This window comes from Acomys russatus, chromosome 19, assembly GCF_903995435.1.
Source record: "Acomys russatus chromosome 19, mAcoRus1.1, whole genome shotgun sequence".
In the NCBI taxonomy this organism is placed as follows: domain Eukaryota; kingdom Metazoa; phylum Chordata; class Mammalia; order Rodentia; family Muridae; genus Acomys; species Acomys russatus.
In genome coordinates this window covers 65,799,874-65,824,646 of record NC_067155.1, presented here as the reverse complement: position 1 = coordinate 65,824,646, position 24,773 = coordinate 65,799,874, and the positions used below count along the sequence as shown (strand labels likewise).

Here is a 24,773-nt window from a genome sequence, read left to right as displayed (position 1 = left end):
CTGTTTGGTGTGAGGGACAGAGCCAGACTATACGCCACTAATATCCTAGGTGAATGAGGCTCCATACATAACTGCAATCATGTGTTTCTCCTGTAACAATGTGTTTCTCCGTCAATCCATGATTTTCCCAGGGGGTGGAGTATAACTGATTGGATATCATTTCTACCTCATTAAAAAGGCAAGCTGTTCAGCTAAGATGAAACTCACTGAAGTCCTCCCCAACACCTTCAACAGTGGAAGATCTCCTAAGAAACAACTAAATACATACTTGGAGTTGTATCAGGTGAGTCTGTGTTTGTAGGAGAGCAGATTTACAAAAAAATCTAATTTTCCTTTAAAGTGTTAATATTATTTTAGATCAAATCCGATCAATTAGTGTGTTTACCTAGAGAAACGTCATTTCCTTGTGTGGTGGGAGTCTTCGAAGACACACACTTTCCTTCCGAATTTTGTCAGGATAGGTCTGGAAATCAGAGTGGCAGATCAAAATCTTTGCTTTTTCATGATGTCTGGTCAAGTTCTCTCTCTAGAAATGACTGCTCAGCTGGTAAGTTTCAAAACCCAATTATTTCCACTCAACATCTGAGTATGACTGCAGAACCACATTTAATCATACTTAAAATGGAGAATCATCAAACACATTTACCTACAGAAATTATATTAAGAATATTACATCATTACCTATCCTGCATGCAGAACAGTAAGGACAGCTGAGAACAAGTGGAGATCACTGAGGCATCTTTTCCCAGTGTTCATGGAGTGAAGGCTTTTAAAGCTCTTCTTGAAAGCGTACATTGCCAACGATAGCAGTACTAAGCTGAAGGAATCTGGGGTCTAAACGGGACTGAGCATAGCATCTAAATCACGCAGGTCAGTCTGTTCTATCAACAAGGAATCTGATAAACCACTGTGAGCATAGGACAGCAAGCCTTTCTTAGAGGTGGACACTTTTAGACATCAAAGAGCCCAAATTCATTTCAGAAAGAAAACTGAGCCGGGCGGTGGTGGTGCACGCCTTTAATCCCTGCACTCGGGAGGCAGAGGCAGGTGGATCTCTGTGAGTTCTAGACCAGTCTGGTCTACAAAGCGAGTCCAGGACAGCTAAGGCTACACAGAGAGACCCTGTTTCGAAAAACCAAAAACCAAAATATGAACCCCCACACCACACAGTAGGACATCTGGGCACCCATCAAATTTACAAGTGCTTACATACTGTGTGCCAGCACAAGCCTATGATCCCCTCAGTGGACAGAGGAGGAAACTAAGACTTAAGGATGGGGTGAGCCTACGCCAGCCTTGCCCACCGCACTGCAGAGGCCAAGCGTTAGTGGGCAGGCCTAGAAGGCCACACTAACTCACTAACGCAGGTGCCCCGCGTGACAGCAAGCAGCCTGAACACTCTGTGTCAGTCACTAATTCACTGGCTTGGAGGCTGCCTGTACTGTATTACAAAGCAAGGTTTTGAGGGCCTTCCAACTTAGAAGTTACCGGTGCTTTTTTTTTTTTTTTTTTTTTTGCCTTAACTTAACATGGCGCCCTTCACAGCTACTTCCATGCTTTGCAGGAGAGTAAATCCGCCTGCCAGCATCAAAGATGGCAACAAGGTAAGCGCACCCCGCCCCCCCTTGTCTGCGCAGGCTCAGATCGCCCCGCCCCTGTCTGCGCAGGCTCAGATCGTTCCGCCCCGCCCCATCCGGAAAGCTCTTCCTGGGGCCGCTCTAGCCGCCGCTCTCTGTGGGCACCGCCACCAGCCAATCACTGGGCGTAGCGCCCTACGTCCCCTCCCCCCTGGCCTCCCGCGGATCAGCTGAGGGACCCGCGATGTCTGTTGACAGCGGCGGCGGCGGCGGCTGAGCGGCCGGTTCCGGCATCCGCGCAGGGCGGGGGGTAAGCGGGCGGCCGGCCGGGCGGCGGTGCGGAGTTTACGGAGTAGTCCTTGAGCGGCGTTTCTGGGTCTCTGTAGATGTGAGTCCTATGGAGCTACGCGGGGAAGAGCAGCCGCCACCGCAGGAACCCTGGGGCAGGCTCCTTCGTCTAGGCGCCGAGGAGGGCGAACCCCAAATTCTTCTGTGGAAACGCGAGTGGACCATCGGGAGGAGGAGAGGTGCGGAAACCAGAGTGGAGTGAGGACGAGGGCTGAAGGGGTGGACCTAAAGGGGGGGTCCCCAACTGAGAACAGGGGCTAAGGGCCTAGGGCAGGATGGGCTGAGGGAGGTGGGGGAACCGGCCGAGGACTTGAAAGTAAAGGACTGGCGGGACAGAAGCTACTAGAATGGGGAGGCGGGTGCGCTGTGTTTTCTGCTTTTCCCCCCCTATAAAATGGACTTTCCAGTAAGACCTTCCTTATTTGTTTGTTATTATTTTAGTTATTTATTTGTCTGTGCAGTTGTTCCTCTGGATGTTTGACGGTGGGTATTGTTCAGTTCTCATTACAACTTTATAAAGCAGATCTGTAAATATATCCCTCAGAATACGGTCTTGTACTCATGACTATACACTTCTCTTTCTCGACGGAACGGAATTTGAAATCAATAACAAGGCAAAGTGGAAAGGTGTGTAGAAATTACCCACCACTGTTGATGGGTGAAAAAAATAAGCCCCAGGAACTTTAGAAAATTGCTTCGAGACAAATGAGAATCAAGAATATGCTGGTAGAATAGAACCCTGCTAAGCCAGTGCTCAGAGGACAATTTAGGACAATTTATAACTGCAGGGTTTCTATTTAAAAAGAATTCAAAGTTCAGGAGCTAGAATATTTTATTTAGTGAACCTAGGAAACTGAGAATTTGAACAACGTCATACTCAAAGCCCAACATGACTCGCCTTGGGTCACCAGCACACCTTTCTATGACGTTCTGTCTACCTTATTTTGCTAGGAGGGTTGATGAAATATTACGTGAACTACTTGTAAGAGACCCAGCTTTGGGCCTGGGGAGGGCCTAGTTCAGATGTGGAGGGCCTGAGCTCAGATCCCCAGCACCTATGAGACAGGCTGGGTGTTGGTGCATGACTGTAAACCTACTTCTGGGGAGGCAGGACAGAAGGACCACTAAGTTGGCTGACCAAAAAGTTTTGCAGAATTCTTGAGCTCTAGAGTGAGAGACCCTGTCTCAAAAAATAGGCTGGAGCTGGGCGTGGTGGCACACACCTTTAATCCCAGCACTCGGGAGGCAGAGGCAGGTGGATTACTCTGAGTTCGAGGCCAGCCTTGTCTACAAAGCGAGTCCAGGATAGCCAAGGCTATACAGAGAAACCCTGACCTACAATATATCTTCCAGAATCTTGCAATACAGCTTCCATTGTAGCTTGACATGAAGGCTTTCCTAGAAAGCATGCTAACAGAGACAGAAGTCCCCTTCAGAGCTCAGTTGTAGAGCCAGTTGGCACAAATCTAGGCGATGATCAGCTGCATCTAAACCTGCTAGGTACCGTGTACGCAGATACCCAGGAGTGCCAGCAACTCACGACCATCAGATGGTGGCTGGAGCAGAATGTAACCATCTGTGCAACCTGGTTAGCGCCAGTATATTATACAAGGACTCATCCCCAGGTTCTCTGAGTCATTAGATGTCTAGACTTGTTTTCTTACAGAAGGTTTTCTCTGATACGAGATGAAGGGAGAGATCCTGGCATTGGCTCTTTGCTTTCCTTCCAATGAAACTTGGTGGCCCACAGGTATGCCTGCAGGCCAGAAGAGGGCACTAGATCTCATCGTAGATGGTTGTGAACCACCATGTGGTTCCTGGGAACTGAACTCAGGACCTTTGGAAGAGTAGCCAGTGCTCTTTAACCTCTGAGCCCCCAGAGAAACCCTGTCTTGAAAAACAAAACAAAAAAACCTTGGTGGCCCAATGAGAGGAAAGTATTGAATCTTCTGATCCCTCCACCCATATATAGTGACAATTTTGGAATTTTAGGGTTTTTTTTTTTTTAAACACAAGAATATTATAAGAATATGTTTGCATTTTAATTTCAAGTGTGGGATATGGGGCTGCTTCAGCTTGTCCACAGCGGCTGCCAGACATTGCCAGCAGCAGATCATTTCTGCAGTTGTGTGAGGTTTAGAATTACAGGGACTTTTCAGAGTGTATATAAATGCTAGGGCCCAAGAGGTGGGGTGGATTGTTGGTTGTTGGTTGGTTGCTGTTGGTCACAGTTTGTTAAATAGTCATTTGCAAAGAAGAAATTAGATCCTGACAGTGAAGATCAATCTTGCCCCAAGGAACCCTGACACACCCCTGACCAGCAGGAAGCAGTCTAAGGCTAACACCCCATTTCCCCTCTATTCTTTTTTCCCTCCTACCTAGTGTTAGAGGGTTGAAAGGGGAGAAGGAAAGGGTGTGGGGAAGGTGGAAGAAAGAAGAACCCACAAAGTAGCCAAAGACAGCTGCACCCCCGTAGGTCAGAGATGAAGCCAAAGCAAAACCCGGATAAGGCTGACTTCACCTGGGACGTGGCCTCCTCCTTACCCTCAGGGCCTCTGTCCTTGTTTTGAGACAGTCTTAGGATATATACCTCAGGCTGGCCTTTACGTATGATTTCTCCTGCCATAGCCTATTGGGAACCTCAGTCCTGAGATTCTTGCCTAGCTTGTTCATTTTGTTTAAAGAGAGGAGCTCTAGTGATACAGTCTGTCACCATACATGATTTAAAGAAAACACTAATTTTTTAAAAAGTATTTTCCACTTTGCATTTAATAAAGATCCCTTTCTATTTTATATTTTCTCGTATTTGCCCCTCTGATACTCTGCTTAATCATATTTTCTATGCCTGTTATTACTTAAGTTTTATGATTTATGAAACCCAAATTTCAATAGAGGAAAAACTTGAGGACTAGTTTAATTTTTTTTAATATTTATTATTATTATGTATACAGTGCTCTGCCTACATGTACACCTACAGGCCAGAAGAGGGCACCAGATCTCATTATAGATGGTTGTGAGCCCCCATGTGGTTGCAGGGAATTGAATTCAGGACCTCTGGAAGAGCAGTCAGTGCTCTTAACCTCTTAGCCATCTCTCCAGCCAGAGGACTAGTTTAAAATAGTGAAAAGGCCGGGCATGGTGGTGCACGCTTTTAATCCCAGTACTCGGAGGCAGAGGCAGGCGGATTGCTGTGAGTTCGAGACCAGCCTGGCCTACAGAGTGAGTTCAGGACAGCCAGAGCTACACAGAGAGACCCGGTCTCGAAAAACCAAAAATAAATAAATAAGTAAATAAAATAGCGAAAAGTAATTAAGCCCATTTAGTTTAGGTTTTGTTTTTCTGGGTTTTTTGTTTTGTTTTTACAATTTAGAAACTTTTCATCTGTTGAGCTGTTTGTGTGATCAAACTTATGAAGAAGCTGTTGCTATGATGGGGTGTCTTCCAGGTGACTGGGTGCGGTGAGGTAGGAGCATTTCTCCTTTCCCTTTACCTTAAGTTAACACTTAAGTATTGAAATGGTGTTTGTGTGAGGGCACAGTTGGTCACAGACTGGGAAAGCAAGGTGGTAGGACTCACAGAACCCACAGTAATGTCAGTGCCTTCTTGCCATCTGTTTCAGGTTGTGACCTCTCTTTCCCCAGCAATAAATTGGTCTCTGGAGATCACTGTAAACTTATAGTTGATGAAAAATCTGGTCAGGTGACACTGGAAGACACCAGGTGAGCATGTTCTTAGACTTTGCCTTTGTAAGTTAGGAAGTGGACAGTGCAGTTACGTCGTGTACACAAAGGCTTCTTCCTTTTTCTCAAGTGCTGCTCAGGTTCCCTCAGCATCAGGATGTACATTCTCCAGTCTCCAGCATGGGATCCTGGGTGTGCTTTAGTTCCTGTGGCTCATTTTCAAACTAAATCAAATGAACCAAAATATGACTCAAAAATAAGATTTAAAACATATTGATTAGTTTTCTTTTTTCTTGTATAGAATGCAGACTTTTTGGTATAATATATCCTAATTACAATTTCTTCTTCCTTTACTTCTCTCAGTTCTCCTTACCTATTTCCCATCTGGACCCACCCCTATTCTGCCTAATTAGAAAACAAACAAATAATAGTAAAATATAATAAAGTAAAATACCAGCCTGGCGAGGTGGCACACACCTTTAATCCCAGCATTCAGAGAGGCAGAGGCAGGTGGATCTCTGTGAGTTTGAGGCCAGCATGGTCTACAAAGAGAGTCCAGGACAGCCAAGGCTACACAGAAAAACCCTGTCTCAAAAAACAAAAGCAAGGGGTCTGGAGAGATGGCTCAGCAGTTACACCGACTGCTCTTCCAGAGGTCCTGAGTTCAATTCCCAGCAACCACATGGTGGCTCACAACCATCTATAATATGATTTGATGTGCATAATAAATAAACAAATCTTTTAAAAAAGAAAAGCAAAAAAATAAAATACCAGGTGGCAGTGGCGCACTCCTTTAAAGCCAGTACTTGGGAGGCAGAGGCAGGCAGATCTCTGTGAGTTTGAGGCCAGCCTGGTCTACAAAAGCGAGTCTAGGACAGGCAAGGATACACAGAGAAACCCTGTCTCGAAAAAAGAAAAGAAAAGAAAAAAAGACAGGGTTTCTCTGTGAAGCCTTGCAGTGCTGGACTTGCTTTGTAGACCAGGCTGGCCTCAAATTCATGGAGATAACCTGCCTCTGCCTCCCGAGTGCTGGGATTACAGGCAGCGAAAACTAATTTTTCATTTGTCAGCTGGAGACAGCTGTTAGGGATGGGGACATGCACTCACTTGTCCTTTCAGATCTTGTCAGGCCCTGTGAGTTTGTGTGTGTGTTGGTCCTGCTGTGTTTAGAAGGCCTCGTCCTCTCAGTGCCTGTCCTTTGTTCCCTCCAGCTCTTACACACTTTGCACTTCCTCTTCTTCAGGGTTCCCTGACATATTAAAAAAAGAGGAAAAAAAGAAGACTTACTTATTTATTATGTACACAGTGCTCTGTGTGCATGTACACCTGTAGTCCAGAAGAAGCCATCAGATCTCATTATAGATGGTTGTGAGCCACCATGCGATTGCTGGGAATTGAACTCAGGACCTCTGCTCTTAACTCTGAGCCATCTCTCCAGCCTCTCTCTGACTCCTAGAAGGATTTGACAGAGACATTCCATTTATTCATGAAAACTTAGCATTTCCCTGTGGACACTTATCGCTCTGATTTTCTTCTTACTATAAGAAACCCTGCAGAAGATCTCCAAACTCTCTCTTTATGTCTCATTATCTTTCGTTCCTGCAGTATGTAGCCCTCTGGCAGTACATTGAGTTGTACATCAAATAGTTAAGTTTTAGGGGGATTGTGTTTTGGTTTTCTGATACGCTATCACACTGCTCTGTGGATCTCAGGGCAGCCTAACTCATCTCCTCCTGCCGTCAGTCTGAGTCCTGGGATTTCAGATGTGTTTACCTGTAGAGATCAGGCACCATTTTCAGGGTCAGAAGCTGGGAACAAGGTTTTCTAGGAAGAGCTAATGGTTTGGTTTTTTTTTTTTTTTTTTTTTCTGTTTTAGTAGCTAGCAGATCAGATTCCTTTACCTCTTAACTCTGTAGAAACTGGTGCTATTTCTAACGCTGTCGCCCTGAGGCTGCATAGCAAGTTGGTACAAACTTAGTAACTTAAGAGACTATAGACTTTACTTTTTGACAGTTGTAGAGGTCAAAATCCAGCTTAGGTCTTAGTGGGCTGATTCCTCTTAAGATAATATCTTTCCTGTCAGAGGTGCTGCCTTCTGGAGCAGAGGTAGGATAGAGGAGACGCAGGCAGTCCAGGCAGAGGTGCAAGGACATGTGGGGTTAGCTCAGATGAAGCATGGTAATCATAGCAGGCCGTTTGGGCTTTAGTCTGAGAGCGGAGGTTCGCTTGTTGAGAAAGATATGCAAATGGACAATTGGAGGACGGCTGGTGCCAGGGCTGTGTCGGGACTGAGGTCTGCATACTGTTTTATCAGGGACATAGGCAGCAGCTCTGTGTATGTTTGTCCTGCCTTCAGCTGCTGTTGGGTTGCAGTGGCAGAGCTGAGTAGTTGGAGTGAGACTTTGTGACCACAGAATTGAACCAGTGACATGTGCTTTATGGAAAATGTTTGCCGTTCCTTGACCTGAGAGAATAACTGTGCAACTCTGAAATATAAATACCTTCCAGTGCTGGGCCTCAGGAATGAAGCTGCAGCACCAAAGCCTGGCCCAGCTGTTGGATGTTATGTTCAGGGTACTGAGCTCTTTGCCCATCATGTACTCATCTCCTGACTTTCTAATAGGTCTCCACCAAAAAGTTCTTCCTGTCCCCACACTCGCGGCCTAGGACATGCACTGTGGCTCCCCATCCAGCAATGTGATTTTAATTGGGTCATTGGCAGGCGGATCTCTGTGAGTTCGAGGCCGGCCTGGTCTACAAAGTGAGGCCAGGACAGCCAAGGCGACACAGAGAAACCCTGTCTCGAAAAACCAAAATAAATAAATAAATAAAATAATAATGATAATGATAATAATAATAACAATAATAATAATAGGGTCACTGCATCTTCTGAGCACAGCAGGCATGCCGTCCATTCAAAAGCCCAAAGTTTGTTTTGCTTTTGTCCTGAATGTATCTTTTGGGAGGCTCAGTGTTCACTCAGGAATGAACTGACGGGACATGATTGTCGAAGAAAAGGGGCAGAGCTGTCAACAGCTCAGGAAAGAGGAAACGACAGCACTGTGCTGCTTCAGAGTCAGACCCAGGATCTGCCGGGAGGCATGCGAGAAAGAGCCTGTGTTGAAATAGTAGGACTGTTAAAAGCATTCTGCTCCTGCAGATGACCCGGGTTCAATTTACCCACATGTCCATTCAATTCCAGTGCTCTCTTTAGACCTCCACAGGCACTGCACACACACAAACGCGCGCGCGCGCGCGCACACACACACAACTTGTACACATAAAAAAAAATAAGGCAGAAGTAAAAAGTAATCTTTACTGAAGAAGAAAAAGAGAAAACCACTCTACTAGATAGTTGGGTTTCTAGTTTGCCATGAGCAGGTAGTAACAGGCAAGCCTTTTGTCTAGAGCATTGTTAGGCAGTGCTTGCATATATAGGTGGTTAAATAGTTTCTTGTCCGAGTATTTTCAAACTGGTAATGCTGAGCGGAATTCTTAATGTTGGTAGAAAAATGTTCATCTTATTTTGGGTAGGGCCGCTTACAGTTCTGTGTTCTTTACAGCACCAATGGAACAGTAATCAACAAGCTGCATGTTGTCAAGAAGCAGGCTCACCCGTTGCAGAGTGGGGACATCATCTATTTGGTATACAGGAAGAATGACCCAGAACACAGTAAGAGAGGAAAAGTAACTGGTGTAGATTCTTTTCCCAGGTGTTGTACCAAGAAGCTGTCCAGAAAGTGACAGTTATGGAGGTTCATGGAATAAGAACTTGGATGGGATGCTGACTCCTCAGGCAGGGCTTTTCTTCAAGAAGGCTGTCAGGAGCTGTACATCTCATAATGGCAGCCAAGGAAGAGTAAATGGGCTGGCTGGTCTAGTCTGGTCTGGTCTGAGCTGAACAGTAGAATTGGAGTGTGAGAATAAAATCCAGATAGGGGCCCAGCAGCCATCAGCAGGTCTGCTCTCGGAGACTTTACAAGAGGCAGCAAAGGTTAGACTGGATCCAGCTCCACGGAGTTGTGATAAGGAGAGGTGGAAGGATCTCTGAAGTGTCCCTGAAATACTTGAAGACTACCATGAAGTCGTGAAGTCATTGTTGGCAAGGAGAAGAGAGGACATGAATATCCCATAAGTCTTCATAATGGGCAACACAGACGGCCTCGCGTCTTTCCTCTCTAGTGGTTTATAGTTATTAGTGAAGGTGCCTTTTCACTCTTGTCTGTCTTAGGAGACCATTTTCCCCTTAGAATCATTTAAACTGGTGAATGTTGTTACCAGATGGTAATCAGCTGGGCGTGGTGGCGCACCTTTAATCCCAGCACTCGGGAGGCAGAGGCAGGAGGATTGCTATGAGTTCGAGGCCAGCCTGGTCTACAAAGCGAGTCTAGGACAGCCACTGCTACACAGAGAACCCTGTCTCAAAGAAAAAAAGAAAGAAGAGAAAATCAAAAGGCAGGTTGTGATGTGACCAAAGGAGCAGGAGAGATGCGGTCTCACTCTGCACTGGGGCCACCGCCCCTGATTTGTTGAATTTCCTTTCAGATGTGGCATACCTCTATGAGTCTTTAAGTGAAAAGCCAAGCTTGACTCAAGACTCCTTTGGTGAGTGAGCATATGGCGAAGGCCTCGCATTGTAGAGGTTTTGGGTTCTAGGGATGGCCCATCAGCCCCTATGTGTCTTTCTGAGTTCTGAGTGCACTCCTTTTATTTTTGTGCCTGTAGAAGCCAATAAAGAAAATATGTTCCGTGTGACCAAAGATTCCTCAGGTCCAGGGCAGGGTGATGATCCCCAGGTTCCACCATCGTCACCCATGGCTCAGACATGCTTAGAGGAATCACAGCCATCAACATCGACATCAGACCTCTTCCCCACGGCCTCTACCTCTTCTACGGAGCCAGAGCTGACCTCTGCAGGGCAAAAGCGTTCCTCTAGCTCTGGTGAGATGGGGACCGCTGTGACAGTCACAGTTTCTGTTCCTTGAGATACAGTGTATCCGTTCCTCAGTAAGTGTTCTGTAGTCACTTGCACTGACATTCCATTCCCAAGAGAACAACTAAATATTAAGGACTTCGGTAACATAGTGTTTTTATTATTTGATCTAAATATGACTCATACACTGTAAATATCGCTCAGTCAATGTTTACTTGCCATCAGCGCTTTAGGTACAATCGAAAGGCTTCATGGCCATCACTGTTAATTACAGAGCACTCTGTCACCTACAAGGAGACCCCATGCAGCTCTGTGCATTTGCATGTTCCGAATGGGCTCTTTCCTCTGTCACCGTGTTGCTCACGCTTTGTCTGGAGCTGTGTGTGGTTAGATCCAGTGCTACATGCCCTAGTCCTTGTGGCCTGTCCTCGTCCTCTTTCTTTCTTTTGTCCTTTGGTTTGATCCTCAGCAATACACACAAATAAACACTCAGAGAAAACCTACTTCATTATTGCATCTGTATTCTATTCCATCAATCCGTGTGTACAGTCTGAGAAGGCTCTGTTAACCTTCTGACAATCAGATTGCCTGAACTAGGTAATGACTCATATCTGGTGTACTTTTGTAAAGTGAAAATAATTCTATGTTTGCTGAAGTATTTTTATGCTAACAAAATAATTACAGTTAAGACTTAGTACCTGTCAGATCTGAGCTGGTACAGTAAGTGCTTTTATATGTTCAGTCTCCCCATCTGGTACCTTCCATAGAAGTGCCATTTTGTATACTCTTTGTCCTCAAATAAAAAGCTGAATGTAAAAGGCTCTGAAGGTGAGAGGACGCGTAGGTCCCAGGACCAGGAGATGGCCTGCATAGTTAGAGTTTGTTCTTTCTTTAGTATATGAATTAACTTGTTCCTGAAACAATTCCCTTACCCCATGTTTTTTGCTTTAGATAGTATAACCCAGTTCTTTCCCTAAATACTAGTGCTTATAACCCAGTTCTTTCCCTGAATACTAGTACTTACCATTTCAGTGCTATAAAGAACGTGTATGCTGGGCTGTCACACTATGAGTAAGATAGAGGGCGATGGGAGCCGGGCGCGGTGGCCACGCCTTCAATCCCAGCACTCAGGAGGCAGAGGCAGGCGGATCTCTGTTTGAGGCCAGCCTGGTCTACAAAGCAAGCCCAGGACAGCCAAGGCTACACAGAGAAACCCTGTCTCAAAAAAAAAAAAAGAGGATAATGCAGTTTCCTGATTTTTAGCCAAGTTTATTCCAGTTGCCTGTGATGCTTAAGCTTCTGCAGGTCAGAGCTCGGTCAGTTGCTGTTACTCCCTTTACCACACTCCCCATGCCTGTCAAAAGTGTGTCTGTCTCACACCTCTTGGGGCTACTTAGGACGTAATAAGCATTTTGTGGTTGCAAGAATGTGCACTTGTACATGTTAGACCCAGTATTTAGGGACAGTCCTGTCACGGGCCTCCCTGCATGTCTTTCCATGGGAATGCACTGCTTGCCTCTAGCTGCATTAGCACAGTGATGGGCTCTCGTGCATCTAAGATACGACTCACAGGAGTATTTGTGTACAGCATGCATCATTCTTAAGATGAGGTTTCTGATCATAAACACTTAATTTAAATCAGTGACTCTTTCCTGACTTTATTCTGAAGCAGGTAAATCAGAAGCTTTTTGTTTGTCCCTGTCTTACTTCACAGGACCTGGGAATGCAGGCATCTCCCCAAAAGAATGTAGTTCACTTGTTGCAAATGGTGAACTCTCTAGACTTCCCCCAGCTCTCCAAGGCAAAGAAGCATCCTTTTCTTTGATGGAAACCCAAGACCATGATAAATTGGAGCCTGCCAAAAAAAAGATGAAAGGAGGTTAGAACCTTACTGTTCTGTGCATCCTTTGGCTTCTTGTGGTCTGTGCTGTGGTGGCTGTGGCCTGCAGTGTGTTCCCACCTGTGGTCTGTGCTGTGGTGGCTGTGGCCTGCAGTGTGCTCCCACTTGTGGTCTGTGCTGTGGTGGCTGTGGCCTGCAGTGTGCTCCCACTTTCTGCAGAAGTATGTGGATCTGCCTCAAGTTTAGTAACAACCTGCGTTTTCTGTATGAAAGTCTAGAATTCTTTGTTTGCATAATTTTAAATAGAACTGTTCGCTGCTAACTCGGTCATGCTATTGTTCTGAAAACTGCATTTTTCCACCTACATAGTGGAAGGAAAGAACCAGGTAAGCCCTGCAAGTTTTCCTCTGACCTCCACATGCATCCCGGCACCCTCTCTGCAAAGAAAAAGCAAACTAATAAATCCAACATTTTGTTTGTTTTGAGACATAGCTCTGGCTGTCCTGCAATTCACTATGTAGGCCAAGCTGGCCTCAGACTCAGAGATCCACCTGCTTCTGCCTCCCAAGTGTGTCGTCATGCCCAGTTTATAAACTCAGCTTTTAAAAATAAAATAAAAATTGAGCCAAATACGGTGTTGCATGCCTCTAAACTGAGTCTTGAGGAAGTTACAGCAGGTGGACCAGATCTTTAAGGTGACCTCGGCTACATACTGAGTTTGAAACTAAGCAGGACAGATGAGAAAATCCCACAAAACAACAATAATAGTAGTGTGTGTGTGTGTGTGTGTGTCTGTCTGTCTGTCTGTCTGTCTGTCTAACGGAGGAGAGAACTGTCTTGATTTGCTTTGCTTTGCTTTGCTTTGCTTTTTGTTTTTTTGGGACAGTGTTTACCTTTATAATCCTGGCTGTCCTGGAACTCACTTTGTAGTCCACGCTAGCCTCAAACTCAGAGATCTGCCTATCTCTTTCTTCTGAGTGCTGGGATTAAAGGCATGCACCACCACCAACGGGCAAAAGATCATTTCAAAGCTGCCAATGCCACCTTAGAGTTTCATTTCCAGCACTTTCCTTTGTGTGTGGAGTCATATTTTACTTGTTTAAACAAAAATGGCAAAATACAAAAATACTATACAACTGACTCTCTTTCTCCCTCTCCCCCTTGTTACTTTTATGTCTTAGATACACATCCCGAGTGTCTTTTTTCCCGCTTTTGGGCCAGAAACTTTTCTTCTAAACTAGTATTTAGGCACAAAGGAAAATGTGAATTATTTGAGACCTTTTTAAAAATAGTGTTTATAGCCAAGGACAGTGGCACATGCCTTGAATTCTAGCACACAGAAGGATGAGGCGAGCAGATCTCTGAGTTTGAGGCCGCTCTGGTCTATACAGTGAATTCCTGGACAGCCAGGGTTATATAGTGAGACCTGGTCTGAAAAACAACAAGAAAATTCTTTTTAAGTGGCTTTGGTTCCTCTGCTGTTGGTGGACAATAGATATGTGAGGATCTCTGTGTCTTTAGGTTAAGTGGTTGTGACTATTGGGACTTGTCCTTTGTCTTATAGATGGGGAGCTTGATTTGAACCTCCAGTTATTGGTTGCAGACCAGTGTGGAAATGCACAGAGCTCACAGGAGGATGTCAGGGTTGCCTCTGTGAAGCCAGACAAGATGGAGGAGACACTCACCTGCATCATCTGTCAAGACCTTCTGCATGACTGTGTGAGGTGCGCTGCCTCACGCCCCATGGTGGCTTCAGCAGCGCTGGCTCTGGAGAAGAGTGGGGCATGCCCATAGATTAAACAGACTTTGCTATTCTTTGCCCCAGAATCTGCTCGGGTTTCCATTTTCCTTTTACTTGTGGTGTCCATACGGAGAAATTCTCAAACCTAGAGACCAGGGCCATGGAACCCATGAGATGGGATCAATGTTGGGTTTGACTGACACCGGCCAGTCAACCCTGGTGTCTGCCTTGGGGGTGGGCCATGTGAAGTGTGCTGAGTCGTAACATTCCTGGCTAAGGACATAATACTTACAGTAGATGAAGTTCCCAAGAGTATCTTTGGGAGAAACTTCTCGGGGCCAAACTTTCAGCCCACAAACACGTGTTGTCTCTGTTGTTTATGTTCCTGAAATTATGGTTTGGTCTTTGCACCTCCAGAAAACAGGTTTTATAGCTCTTACTTTTTAAATAAAATCTAACACTGAGCTTAAGTATTTTTCAGGTTAGATGATAGGATTCCCCACAGTTGGCTTATGGTTGGAGGCCAGCTTGAGTTTCTGTTTGGGTAGGTCTGCCGCCAAGTTTGAGTGTCGTGGCAGATGTTTGGAAGAGTTTGTCAGGAAACGTGTTCTTTGTTCCCTTGTGTTCTGACAGTCTGCAGCCTTGTATGCACACATTTTGTGCGGCTTGCTACTCTGGATGGATGGAACGTTCGTCCCTGTGCCCTACCTGCCGATGTCCAGTGGAGCGCATCTGCAAGAACCACATCCTGAACAACCTTGTGGAAGCATACCTCACCCAGCACCCAGGTCAGCTCCACTGACTCTTCCCTTTTAGGGGCCTGGGGCTGTGAGCTCTGCTCTGGGCGGTCCAGACGATCCCCCAAGTCCTGTTTCCCTCGCCAGAGACCGTTGCTGTGCCATTTCCTTCTAGATAAGAGTCGCAGCGAAGAAGATGTGAGAAGTATGGATGCAAGGAATAAAATCACTCAAGATATGCTGCAACCCAAAGTGAGGAGGTCTTTCTCTGATGAGGAGGGCAGTTCAGAAGACCTGCTAGAACTATCGGATGTTGATAGCGAATCCTCAGACATCAGGTTAGATCTGTGCCTGGGGATGAGAAGTAGTGTACAGTGTAGGGCTTCAGTAAGTCAGTTTCCTTAATATTTTTAGCTTGTTTCCTCAAACTTGAGTATGGCTAGAACTGGATGGACTCTGAGCAACAATGAATAACTTAAAAGCCTCACACAGCCTTAGTGGGTTTTTAAGTTAAGTAGCAAATTAATTTTGAGACAGGGTAGGTCTCTAAGTACTCGCTGCTATCTTGGAACTTACTTTGTAGACCAGGCTGGCCTTGAACTAAGAGATGTGCCTACTTCTGCCTCTTGAGTGGTGGAATTAAAGACATGTACCATCATCTAATGTATACAGTGCTCTGTCTGCATACACACCTGCAGGCCAGAAGAGGGCACCAGATCTCATTATAGGTGGTTGTGAGCCACCATGTGGTTGCTGGGAATTGAACTCAGGACCTTTGGAAGAAGAGCCAGTGCTCCTAACCTCTGAGCTATCTCTCCAGCCCTACTCAAAAATACTTTAAAAGGTCTGGGAATGTAGTTCAGCAGTGGAGTATGTGCCTAGCATGTGAGAGTTCTCAGGTCAGTCTGCTGACACCTGTAGTTCCAACTCACTAGGACTTTCTTGCCTCAGTCTCACCAGTGCAGGGATCACAGCTGTGTTCTGATTCTAACAAGGCAAGAAAATACATGTATTGAGTGAACTAGCAGTTCTTTCAGGGTAGTTTTCCTCTCATGAGCCTGGGTTTTCTTGGCCTTGGAATCTATGAGCCATGTTGTACTGAGCAGGACTCAGGGTTCCAGGGTAGAGTGTGCTGAAGCATGGGGTCTGAGGTCTTGAGCAGAGAAGGTAGGTGAGCACAGAGCAGCTATCTGGTGGGGGGTGCTGTCCTCACTTTCACTCCTGTTCCAGGTGGGTTATGGGTAGTGTCCTCCGAATGTTGGCAGAGCCAGGCAGAAGTGAGGGCTGGGCTCCTTTCTTCACGCACCCTGAAGTGCTGTGAAGATGAGTAGAGATGGAGCAGCGGCCTTGAGGGGTAGTGACCCAGCCACAGGAGCTGGGGGGATGGTGGTGTGACAGTGGCATCTGCTCCTTTGTGACTTTAGCTCTGCTGCTTCTTTTCGCAGTCAGCCATATATTGTGTGCAGACAGTGTCCTGAATACAGAAGGCAAGCAGTGCAGTCTCTTCCTTGCCCAGTCCCAGACAGTGAGCTGGGAGCTACACAGGCCCTTGGTGGGGAAGCAGCATCAACATCTGCCAGCTTGCCAGCAGGTAAAACAGTGGTACTGAACCCTGAGCCACGAACTCTTCCTTCCATTATGATTTTTGTTCTAGTTCCTTTTTTTGGCAGGGGCAGGGGGTTTGAAACAGGGTGTTTCTGGGTAACAGTGTCCTGGGCTTGCTTATATAGACCAGACTAGCTTCAAACTCACAGAGATCTGCCTGCCTCTGCCCCACCATGCCTGGCTTGTTACAGTTTCCTATGGTGTGATCCTCTATGATGTTTGTCCTGCCCTTTAGACCCTGGTTTCAGCTATTCCCTTGCCTCTCATAGCCTCTTGCTTGGCATAACCAGTATTGATAAGAAATTAGGAGAGCTGGGAAGACATAGGAGGATCTCTGTGAATTTGAGGCTAGCCTTGTCTTCATATTGGGTTCTAGAACAGCCAGGCCTAAACAGAGAGGAGAAAGAAAATACATACATAAATACATACATAAATAAATACATACATACATACATACATAAGGTGACTATTTATTTGACGGTTTCCCCTTTTGGACACACATGGTAATTAACAGTCCTGGTTTTAACTTTGGTCTTTCTCCACCTTGCTGCTTCAGGGAGTTTGCTTAGTGGGGTTTGCTCACTGTATTCTGTATCTGTTACCCAAATTAGAGATTGGCTTTTTTCTAGCAGTGAGCTGAATTCCCATAGCCTGTCTCCATCTCCGTAGAGTTGCCCTCTAAACGGCCTCCTATCGGTTGTGTATTTCCAAGAGATAGGTCCCTAGATGCACTGAGAATAGCAAAAGAGGGGCTGAGATGCAGCTCACCACTAGAGGGCATCTTAGCCTCTTCAAGGCTTAGGGTTCTACTCTGACTTAAAAGGAAAACAGCGTAGAGGAGGGAAAGGGAAGAAGAGATAAGTCTACTTGCTTGTGGCGTGCAGTTCTTAGCTCTGGGGACTGGAGCCTAGTAACTGGAAGTGACTACAGAGAGCGCAGCCATGTTCTCGACCTGGGGCTGGCTTCTCTAGTTCTAGCTCTCCCTGTCTGCTAGTGGCACTTTAAAAATTGTAGGTATGGCAGTTTCTCTTTAACTTGGCTAGTACCCAAATAATTGAGACTCAGCTAGCACCCAAATAATTGAGACTGGACTACTGTATTTGTTTAAGAAGCTCAGAGGAGGGGCTCGAGAGGTGGGTCAGGGGTTAAGGACACTGACTGCTTTTCTAGAGGTCCTGAGTTCAATTCCCAGCAACCACATGGTGGCTCACAATCATCAATAATGTGATCTGGTACTCTCTTGTGGTCTGTAGATATATGTGCAGGCAGAGCACTGTATACATACATACATACATACATACATACATACATGACATCTATGTGGGCTAATATCTACTTATAAGTGAGTATACACCATTCCTGTCTTTCTGGGTCTGGGTGACCTCAGGATGATTTCTTTCCTAGTTCCATCCATTTGCCTGCAAATTTCAAGATTTCCTTGTTTGTAATAACTGATTGCATTCCGTTGTGTAAAAGCACCAGTTTCTTTGTCCATTCTTCAGTTGAGGGACATCTAGGTTAATTCCAGATTCTGGCTATTACGAATAAGGCTGCTGTGAACATAGTTGAGCAAATGTCCTTGTTGTGTGGTGGAGCATCTTTCAGGTATATGCCCAGGAGTGGTATAGCTGGGTCTTTTTTTTTCCTTTTATAGCTGGGTTTTGAGGCAGCACTATTCCTAGTTTTCTGAGAAAGTGCCAGATTGATTTCCAAAGTGATTGTACAAGTTTGCACTCCTACCAGCAATGAAGGAGTGTTCCCCTTTCTCCACATCCTCGCCAGCATGTGCTGTCACCTGAGTTTTTGATCTTAGCCATCCTGATAGGTGTAAGATGGAATCTCAGCTGTTTTGATTTGCATTTCCCTGATAACTAGGGATGTTGAGCATTTCTTTAAGTGTTTCTCGGCCACTCGATATTCCTCTGTTGAGAATTCTCTGTTTAGCTCTGTACCCCATTTTTTAATTGGATTATTTAGTTTGGTGGTGTTTAATTTCTTGAGTTCTTTATGTATTTTGGATATTAGCCCTTCGACAGAGCAGGGTTGGTGAAGATCTTTTTCCCAGTCTGTAGGCTGTCGTTTTGTTCTGTTAACAGTGTCCTTTGCCTTACAGAAGCTTTTCAGTTTTAGGAGGTCCCATTTATTAATGGTTGATCTTAGAGCCTGAGCTGTTGGTGTTCTGTTCAGGAAGTTGTCTCCTGTGCCAATGAGCTCAAGGCTCTTACCCACTTTTTCTTCTAACATATTTAGTGTCTGGTTTTATGTTGAGGTCCTCAATCCACTTGGACTTTAGTTTTGTGCAGGGTGATAAATATGGGTCTATTTGTATTTTTCTACATGTAGACATCCAGTTAGACCAGCACCGTTGCCAGTAGGGTTTCTAAGAGGGTTGAATTAAACTGCTCTAGGGTTGTAATTCAGAGCCACATTCTTGGCTACTCTTCTAAAACACTGTTGTTTTAAGGAAAGAAAATCCCACATTCAGTTTTACCAATGAAGACTCAGGAGCCAGATGCTGGGATGAAAACCTACTAGCTCAGGAGGCAGAGAAAGCACCAGCTGATCCTCCTACACAGCTGACATCCCAGGAAAAAAACGAAAGCTAAAGGCCAAAAAGCTCCTCCTCCTCTTCCTCCTCACTGTCATAGATACCCTTCAACTCAGCGCCCTCCTTTCTACTAAATCCCTGACAGCTGACTACTTGCTCTGCCCCTTGACCTAGGGTTAGCTTTACTGAACCCTGTGTACAGAAGCTCTTGGATTAAAGTGTATGCTAGGGCTGACCCACACTATCATCACTATTTACAATAAGCAGAAGGCATGTGTAACGGCTGGGACACACACACACACACACACAAAAGCTTACACCGTTCACAATCTTGAGGTTCACAGTGGGATCAAATGTCCTGCAACAGCACTACTCCAGTTCTCTGGGTCACTTCTAGAACCGAGAGATGGGACAGCAAATCAGTGCTCAGCTACCAGAGGGGGATAATTGACCGGGGTCCAGGATGGACTTTTTAGTCTTTTGAAACAGGGTTTTAATTGTTTTGTTTTGTTTTGTTTTTAGAGACAGGCTTTCTCTGTGTAGCCCTGGCTGTCCTGAACTCTTATTTGTAGACCAGGCTGGCCTCAAACTCACAGTGATCTGCTTGCTTCTGCCTTCTGAGTGCTAGGATTAAAGGTGTGTGCCACCACGCCTGGCTCAGGCTGGCCTACCTACCTACATATGTCAGTCTTGAACTTGATCCTCTGCACCCTTGAACTGATCTCGCAAAAGCTAGCATTATAGGTGGATATGCTGTGCATGACTTGAACAACCATAGTCCATTTACTTTTCTTATTTTTAATTTTATTTGTGTGTGTGTGTGTGTGTGTGTGTGTGTGTGTGTGTGTGTGTGTGTGTGTAGGGGGTTAAGCCTGAGGCTTCTCAGATGGTAGACAGATACTCACTGAGCTATCATTCCCGGATTTCAAATGGCAGAATATCACTTGGCCACCTTGTACATAGTTTGCATCCCTCCTGGGTCCTGGCCTCTTCCGTGTGCTTCATAGTTGCCTCTCTAGATATGGAGTTTTGCTCTGCCATCTTTCACCTGGTATCTGACATACTCTGACCTAACTGTGTTTGTGCTTCAGCAGCCCAGGGTTATGTGTGCCCTCTTCAAGGAAGCCATGCCATATGCACCTGCTGCTTCCAGCCTATGCCTGACCGCAGAGCTGAGCGTGAGCAGGACCCCCGCGTCGCCCCTCAGCAGTGTGAGTATGGTTCTCTCCCTGATGCCCTTCCAGCAGCAGGGCGTTCTTGGGCATTCTGCATGGCTTGCTTTTCTAATGAAATTGACTTTATATAGGCTATAAAACAAAGATATAGCTGGGCGTGGTGGTGTATGCCCTTAATCCCGGCACTGGGGAGGTAGAGGCAGGCGGATCGCTGTGAGTTCGCGGCCAGCCTGGTCTACAAAGGGAGTCCAGGACAGCCAGGGCTGCACAGAGAGACCCTGTCTCAAAAACAAACAAACAAACAAAAAAAGGCAATTTTTTCCATCTGCATATACTCATTTGACGCTCGCGCCCCCATGAGCATGTTGAACAGTCTACTATTCCTACCAACTTATGACACTGTCCTGTAGACACCAGATTTCATTGTACGTGGATGTAAGTGTGGTTTCTAGGAATTGAACTCAGGACCCCTGCAAGAACAGTGTTCTTAACCTCTGAGCCAATAATTCCTAGCAACCAGGTAAGGGCTCACAACCATCTATAATGAGATGTGGTGCCCTCTTCTGGCCTGCAGGCAGAACACTATACATAATAAATAAATCTTTTAAAAAAAACAAACTTTAAAAAAACATAATGTAAAAACAGTATTCATGGTCGGTAGAAAAGCTCTCTGCAGACATGAATGTGAAGTCACATCAAGTGTGTCACACATTCATAGCTGGGAGTCAGGGAACCAGGACTGTTCGGGTGCCGAGATCACAGACCAAGCTGTTCTTAGGATCAGGGTTTTTAAGGTAACTCTCAGTTATCAAAATTCTGTCACCTTCGATTTTGGATGTTACCTGGCATGTTGTCTCTGCTCCCTAGCTCCATGAAAGCACCCCAGAAAGACTGTTTTCAAGGAGAGTTGAGCTGTGAGTCTGGTGCTGAGTGTCCTCAAGTGTGAGAACAGGCACAGTCCTAGGTCCCAGTTGACCACTGTCCTCTGCCCACAGGTGCGGTGTGCCTGCAGCCCTTCTGCCACCTGTACTGGGGCTGCACACGGACTGGCTGCTTTGGCTGCTTGGCCCCGTTCTGTGGTAATGTCAGCTCTTCAGCCCTTGGTTGCTTTGACTTTTGGGTGTGCTCTTGGTGAACGTGGGGCAGGTGGTGTTGAATTGTGACCTCCTGTGTCAGCCGTGGAGTGATTTTCTGCCTTTTTGTGCTACACTGCAGAGATTTCTCACTTTGAAAGTCTCAAACCCATGTTGCTTTAAAAGCAAGCAATAACCAAACAAGAGAAATACCAGTTTCCTATACAGGAGAAATTACTTATTCACATAAAAACAGTTCTGCTATAATCCCAGCCCTCCAGAGGCTTAGGCAGGAAGATAACATTCTTTTCTTTTTTTTTTTTTTTTTTTAAACAAATAGAAAGAGAGTAGATGTTGCATAATTTAATCCCTACCCTCAGGGAGGCAGAGGCAGGTGAGTCTTTGGGAGTTCCAGGCCAGCCAGGGCTATGCAGTGAGACGCCGCTCAAAGACAAACCATTGAGGGTGGAAGGACCCTGCTTACTTCATTAGTGAGTGGGGATCAGTCCTACCGCCTCTATTTAAGTTGCCTTGCATTTGAGGGTGGTGTGGTGTGGTGTGGTGTGGTGTGTGTGTGTGTGTGTGTGTGTGTGTGTGTGTGTGTGTGTGTGTGTGTGTGTGTTAGTTATAGCATAGATGTATATTTGAGGGTGGTTTTTTTGTTTGTTTGATTGGTTGGTTGGTTGGGTTTTTTTGTTGTTTTCTTTCAAGACAGGGTCTTTCTGAGTATCCTTGAACTCACAGCAATCCACCTGCCTCTGCCTCCCATGTGCTGGGATTAAAGGTGTGTGCCACCACACCTGGTGCACTATATTTGAGTTTTTGTGTATGTGTGTGTGGGTGTGCAGATAGAAGGCAAAGATCAACATTGAGTGTTTGCATTTGCTTTCTGCTTTATGTTTAAAGAATTATTCATTTATTTTGTATGTGTACGAATGTGTGCACACACACCATGACAGAGCTTGTTCAGGTCTTATGAATTCTGCCACAGTCTTTGTGAGTTCATATGTGCACCAGCCCTGTTGTGTCTGAAAAACACTGGTTTTGGTTTTTTCTTTTTTGTTTTTTAGTCTTCTACCACCTTTGTGCTCTTATGATTTTTGTGCCTCCTTGACCCCCTGAGTCCTGAGGCAAGGAATGTGACAGAAATATCCCATTTAGAGCTGAGTAATCCAAACTCTCTCACTCTGCGTTGTCCAGTTGTGTGACTCTGTTAATTACCATCTACTACAGGAAGGAGCTTTCCTGAAGAGCGTTGAACAGTGCACTGCTCTATAGGAATAGCAATACGTCACTAGGAATCATATTTTTGCTATGTTCATGTAGTCAAATATTTTCCCTAGTGCCCATGACCTAGCTGGTCCAGGTCCTTGGCCTCATCACATGTCAGATACGTGTTCCATCCCATGAAGAGAGCCTTAAAGCTTATTTGAAAAGTTGTTGGTTGCTTCCATTACCCTTGTGCCACTGTTGCCCCAATGGGTGTATCTTGTAGACAGATTACTGTCATAGCATGCAGGGCTCATAGCCGGGTGAGACTGGCCCATGTATAATATATCCCTTTTGACCACTTTGAATGCTAGTTAGTAGGAGTGAAGTGTCTAATTGAGTAACAGCTTGATCTTTCCATTTTGGTGGCATAAGTATGTGATGACTATAGCAACAGTGTCTTACCTCAGGTCATGGAGGGTAACCAATAGTATTGGCAATAACCTGCAATGTCTGGCAATGATCTGTAGGACTCCTGTAGCTAATGACTGAAGATGTGACCCTTTCCTGGTTTGGGGTTTTATTTGGTATGATGTGGTGTCTAGCTGGGGCCCTGACTGTGTTGCATCATCCTAGCTTTGAGACACTTTTTCAGTGACCCTAGCTGGCTAAGACTGGTCGGGTCAGCAATCTCCAGGGATCCACTTGTCTCTTTCATCCACCAACACTAGTATTACACACATGCCCTGATACATTCAGCTTGCTTTCTTTCTTTTCCTTTTTCTTTTTTAAAATATTCATGCTATGGATTGAAACTCAGGTCTGCATGCTTGTGTGGCAGGCATTTCCCTGACTGAGCCATTTCCTAAGCTTGTTTGCTCATTACAATCTATAATGGAAAGAGATTTGGTTATCCTGTCAGACAAACAGATAACACTCCTTCTTCCTCTGGCAGAGCTCAACCTGGGGGACAAGTGCTTGGATGGAGTGCTGAACAATAACAACCACGAGTCGGACATCCTGAAGGTACCGCCGCCACGCCTGCCCTGGGGAGCGTGAGGCCCAGGGAGTTGTCCTGTATGACTTGTGGTTCCTGTTAGGACACACAGTTTCTCTTTAGCATCTGCCTGCAAATGTGTACAGTCAAAATCAGAAGCACACACTGTATATTCTGACCAGTAGTCAGTTCCTGATTCTGTGGTATATCAAGTTTTCCCTGTGTTCCAAAATGAGGTAATTCCTTTTTGTTTGTCATGCTGTCAAGCCATAGGAATTGGCTAATACATCTTACAGAGAAGGTTTCTCAGTTGTACGTTTCTCTGACTCCTGAACATCCTTCTCCCCTGTGTAAGGAAGCTAGCTCAGCTCTTAGAACTGTAACGTGTGCGGTTCTGCACCCTCTGCCTTCATGTTGAGAACTTTGTTTCACTTTGAGACCATTCATTTACCTGAACACATCACCAGACATACATACCGTGCTTTTATGTACATGAAAACACCTTTTTGGTAACAGCCTTGATCAGTGAGTTTCTAAATCGAGAAAGCAAACGCCTGATCGGCTACACTTGTCACCCTTGTAGGGCATGGGGGGACAAGTGTAGCCGTTCTCGTCAGAGTGTGCTACTGGAACCTCCAGCTTCTGTTCAAGGAGATTTGGCTTCTGCCAGGCGTACCTCACAGGCGTACCTCACAGCTCACATAGGGCAGGCAGTGTCTAAGCAGATGTTGCCGGTTGTCACGTTTCAAGGGCATATGTCTGCCTCTTCAGAAAAAAAGGAAGGGGCTCCAGTAAGCGGTTTACAACAGCAGAAGTCAGCAGTGCTTTGTTTTTGTTTTGTTTTGTTTTTTTGGTTTTTGAGGCAGAGTTTCTCTGTGTAGTCCTGTCTGTCCTGGACTTGCTCTGTAGAACAGGCTGGCCTCAAATTCCCAGGAATCCACTTGCCTCACGAAAGCTGGGATTAAAAGTGTACACCACCACGCCTGGCAGAATTCAGCAGTTTAATTGTTTGAATTGAACTATGTTAGAAGCAAAACTGTGACTAGCAGTCTATTTTCTTTTTCTTTTTCTTTTTTCCTTCCGAGACAGAGTTTCTCTGTGTAGTCTTCGCTGTCCTGGACTCCCTCTATAGACCAGGTTGGCCTGGAACTCACAGAGATCCACCCGCCTCTGCCTCCCAAGTGCTGGGATTAAAGGTGTGCGCCATCACCGCCCAGCCCTGTTTTCTTATTTCTCTGTCCCTTTTAATAGGATTTAATGTTAAAATTTGCTATTTCTCTTCTCTCCTTCAGTGTCTTATCTGTCCTTGT

At 45.5% G+C, this 24,773-nt stretch overlaps 1 protein-coding gene across 4 annotated transcripts in view; it reads left to right on the top strand.

The window, feature by feature from the left end:
* The first annotated feature begins 1,787 nt into the window (after positions 1 to 1,787).
* The window catches only part of Chfr (checkpoint with forkhead and ring finger domains), a 30,192-nt gene continuing 7,206 nt past the window's right edge, over positions 1,788 to 24,773 (top strand). For 2 of the 4 annotated variants that reach the window (XM_051161774.1, XM_051161777.1), the window contains exons 1-13: positions 1,901 to 2,104; positions 5,545 to 5,644; positions 9,169 to 9,278; positions 10,151 to 10,210; positions 10,331 to 10,546; positions 12,253 to 12,417; positions 13,943 to 14,102; positions 14,753 to 14,907; positions 15,032 to 15,194; positions 16,302 to 16,447; positions 20,104 to 20,220; positions 21,180 to 21,263; positions 23,422 to 23,492. In XM_051161774.1, coding sequence (XP_051017731.1) covers positions 1,975 to 2,104; positions 5,545 to 5,644; positions 9,169 to 9,278; positions 10,151 to 10,210; positions 10,331 to 10,546; positions 12,253 to 12,417; positions 13,943 to 14,102; positions 14,753 to 14,907; positions 15,032 to 15,194; positions 16,302 to 16,447; positions 20,104 to 20,220; positions 21,180 to 21,263; positions 23,422 to 23,492 — 1,677 coding nt within the window. In that variant the 5' untranslated portion in view covers positions 1,901 to 1,974. The other 2 variants (XM_051161773.1, XM_051161775.1) reach the window with 2 other exon arrangements.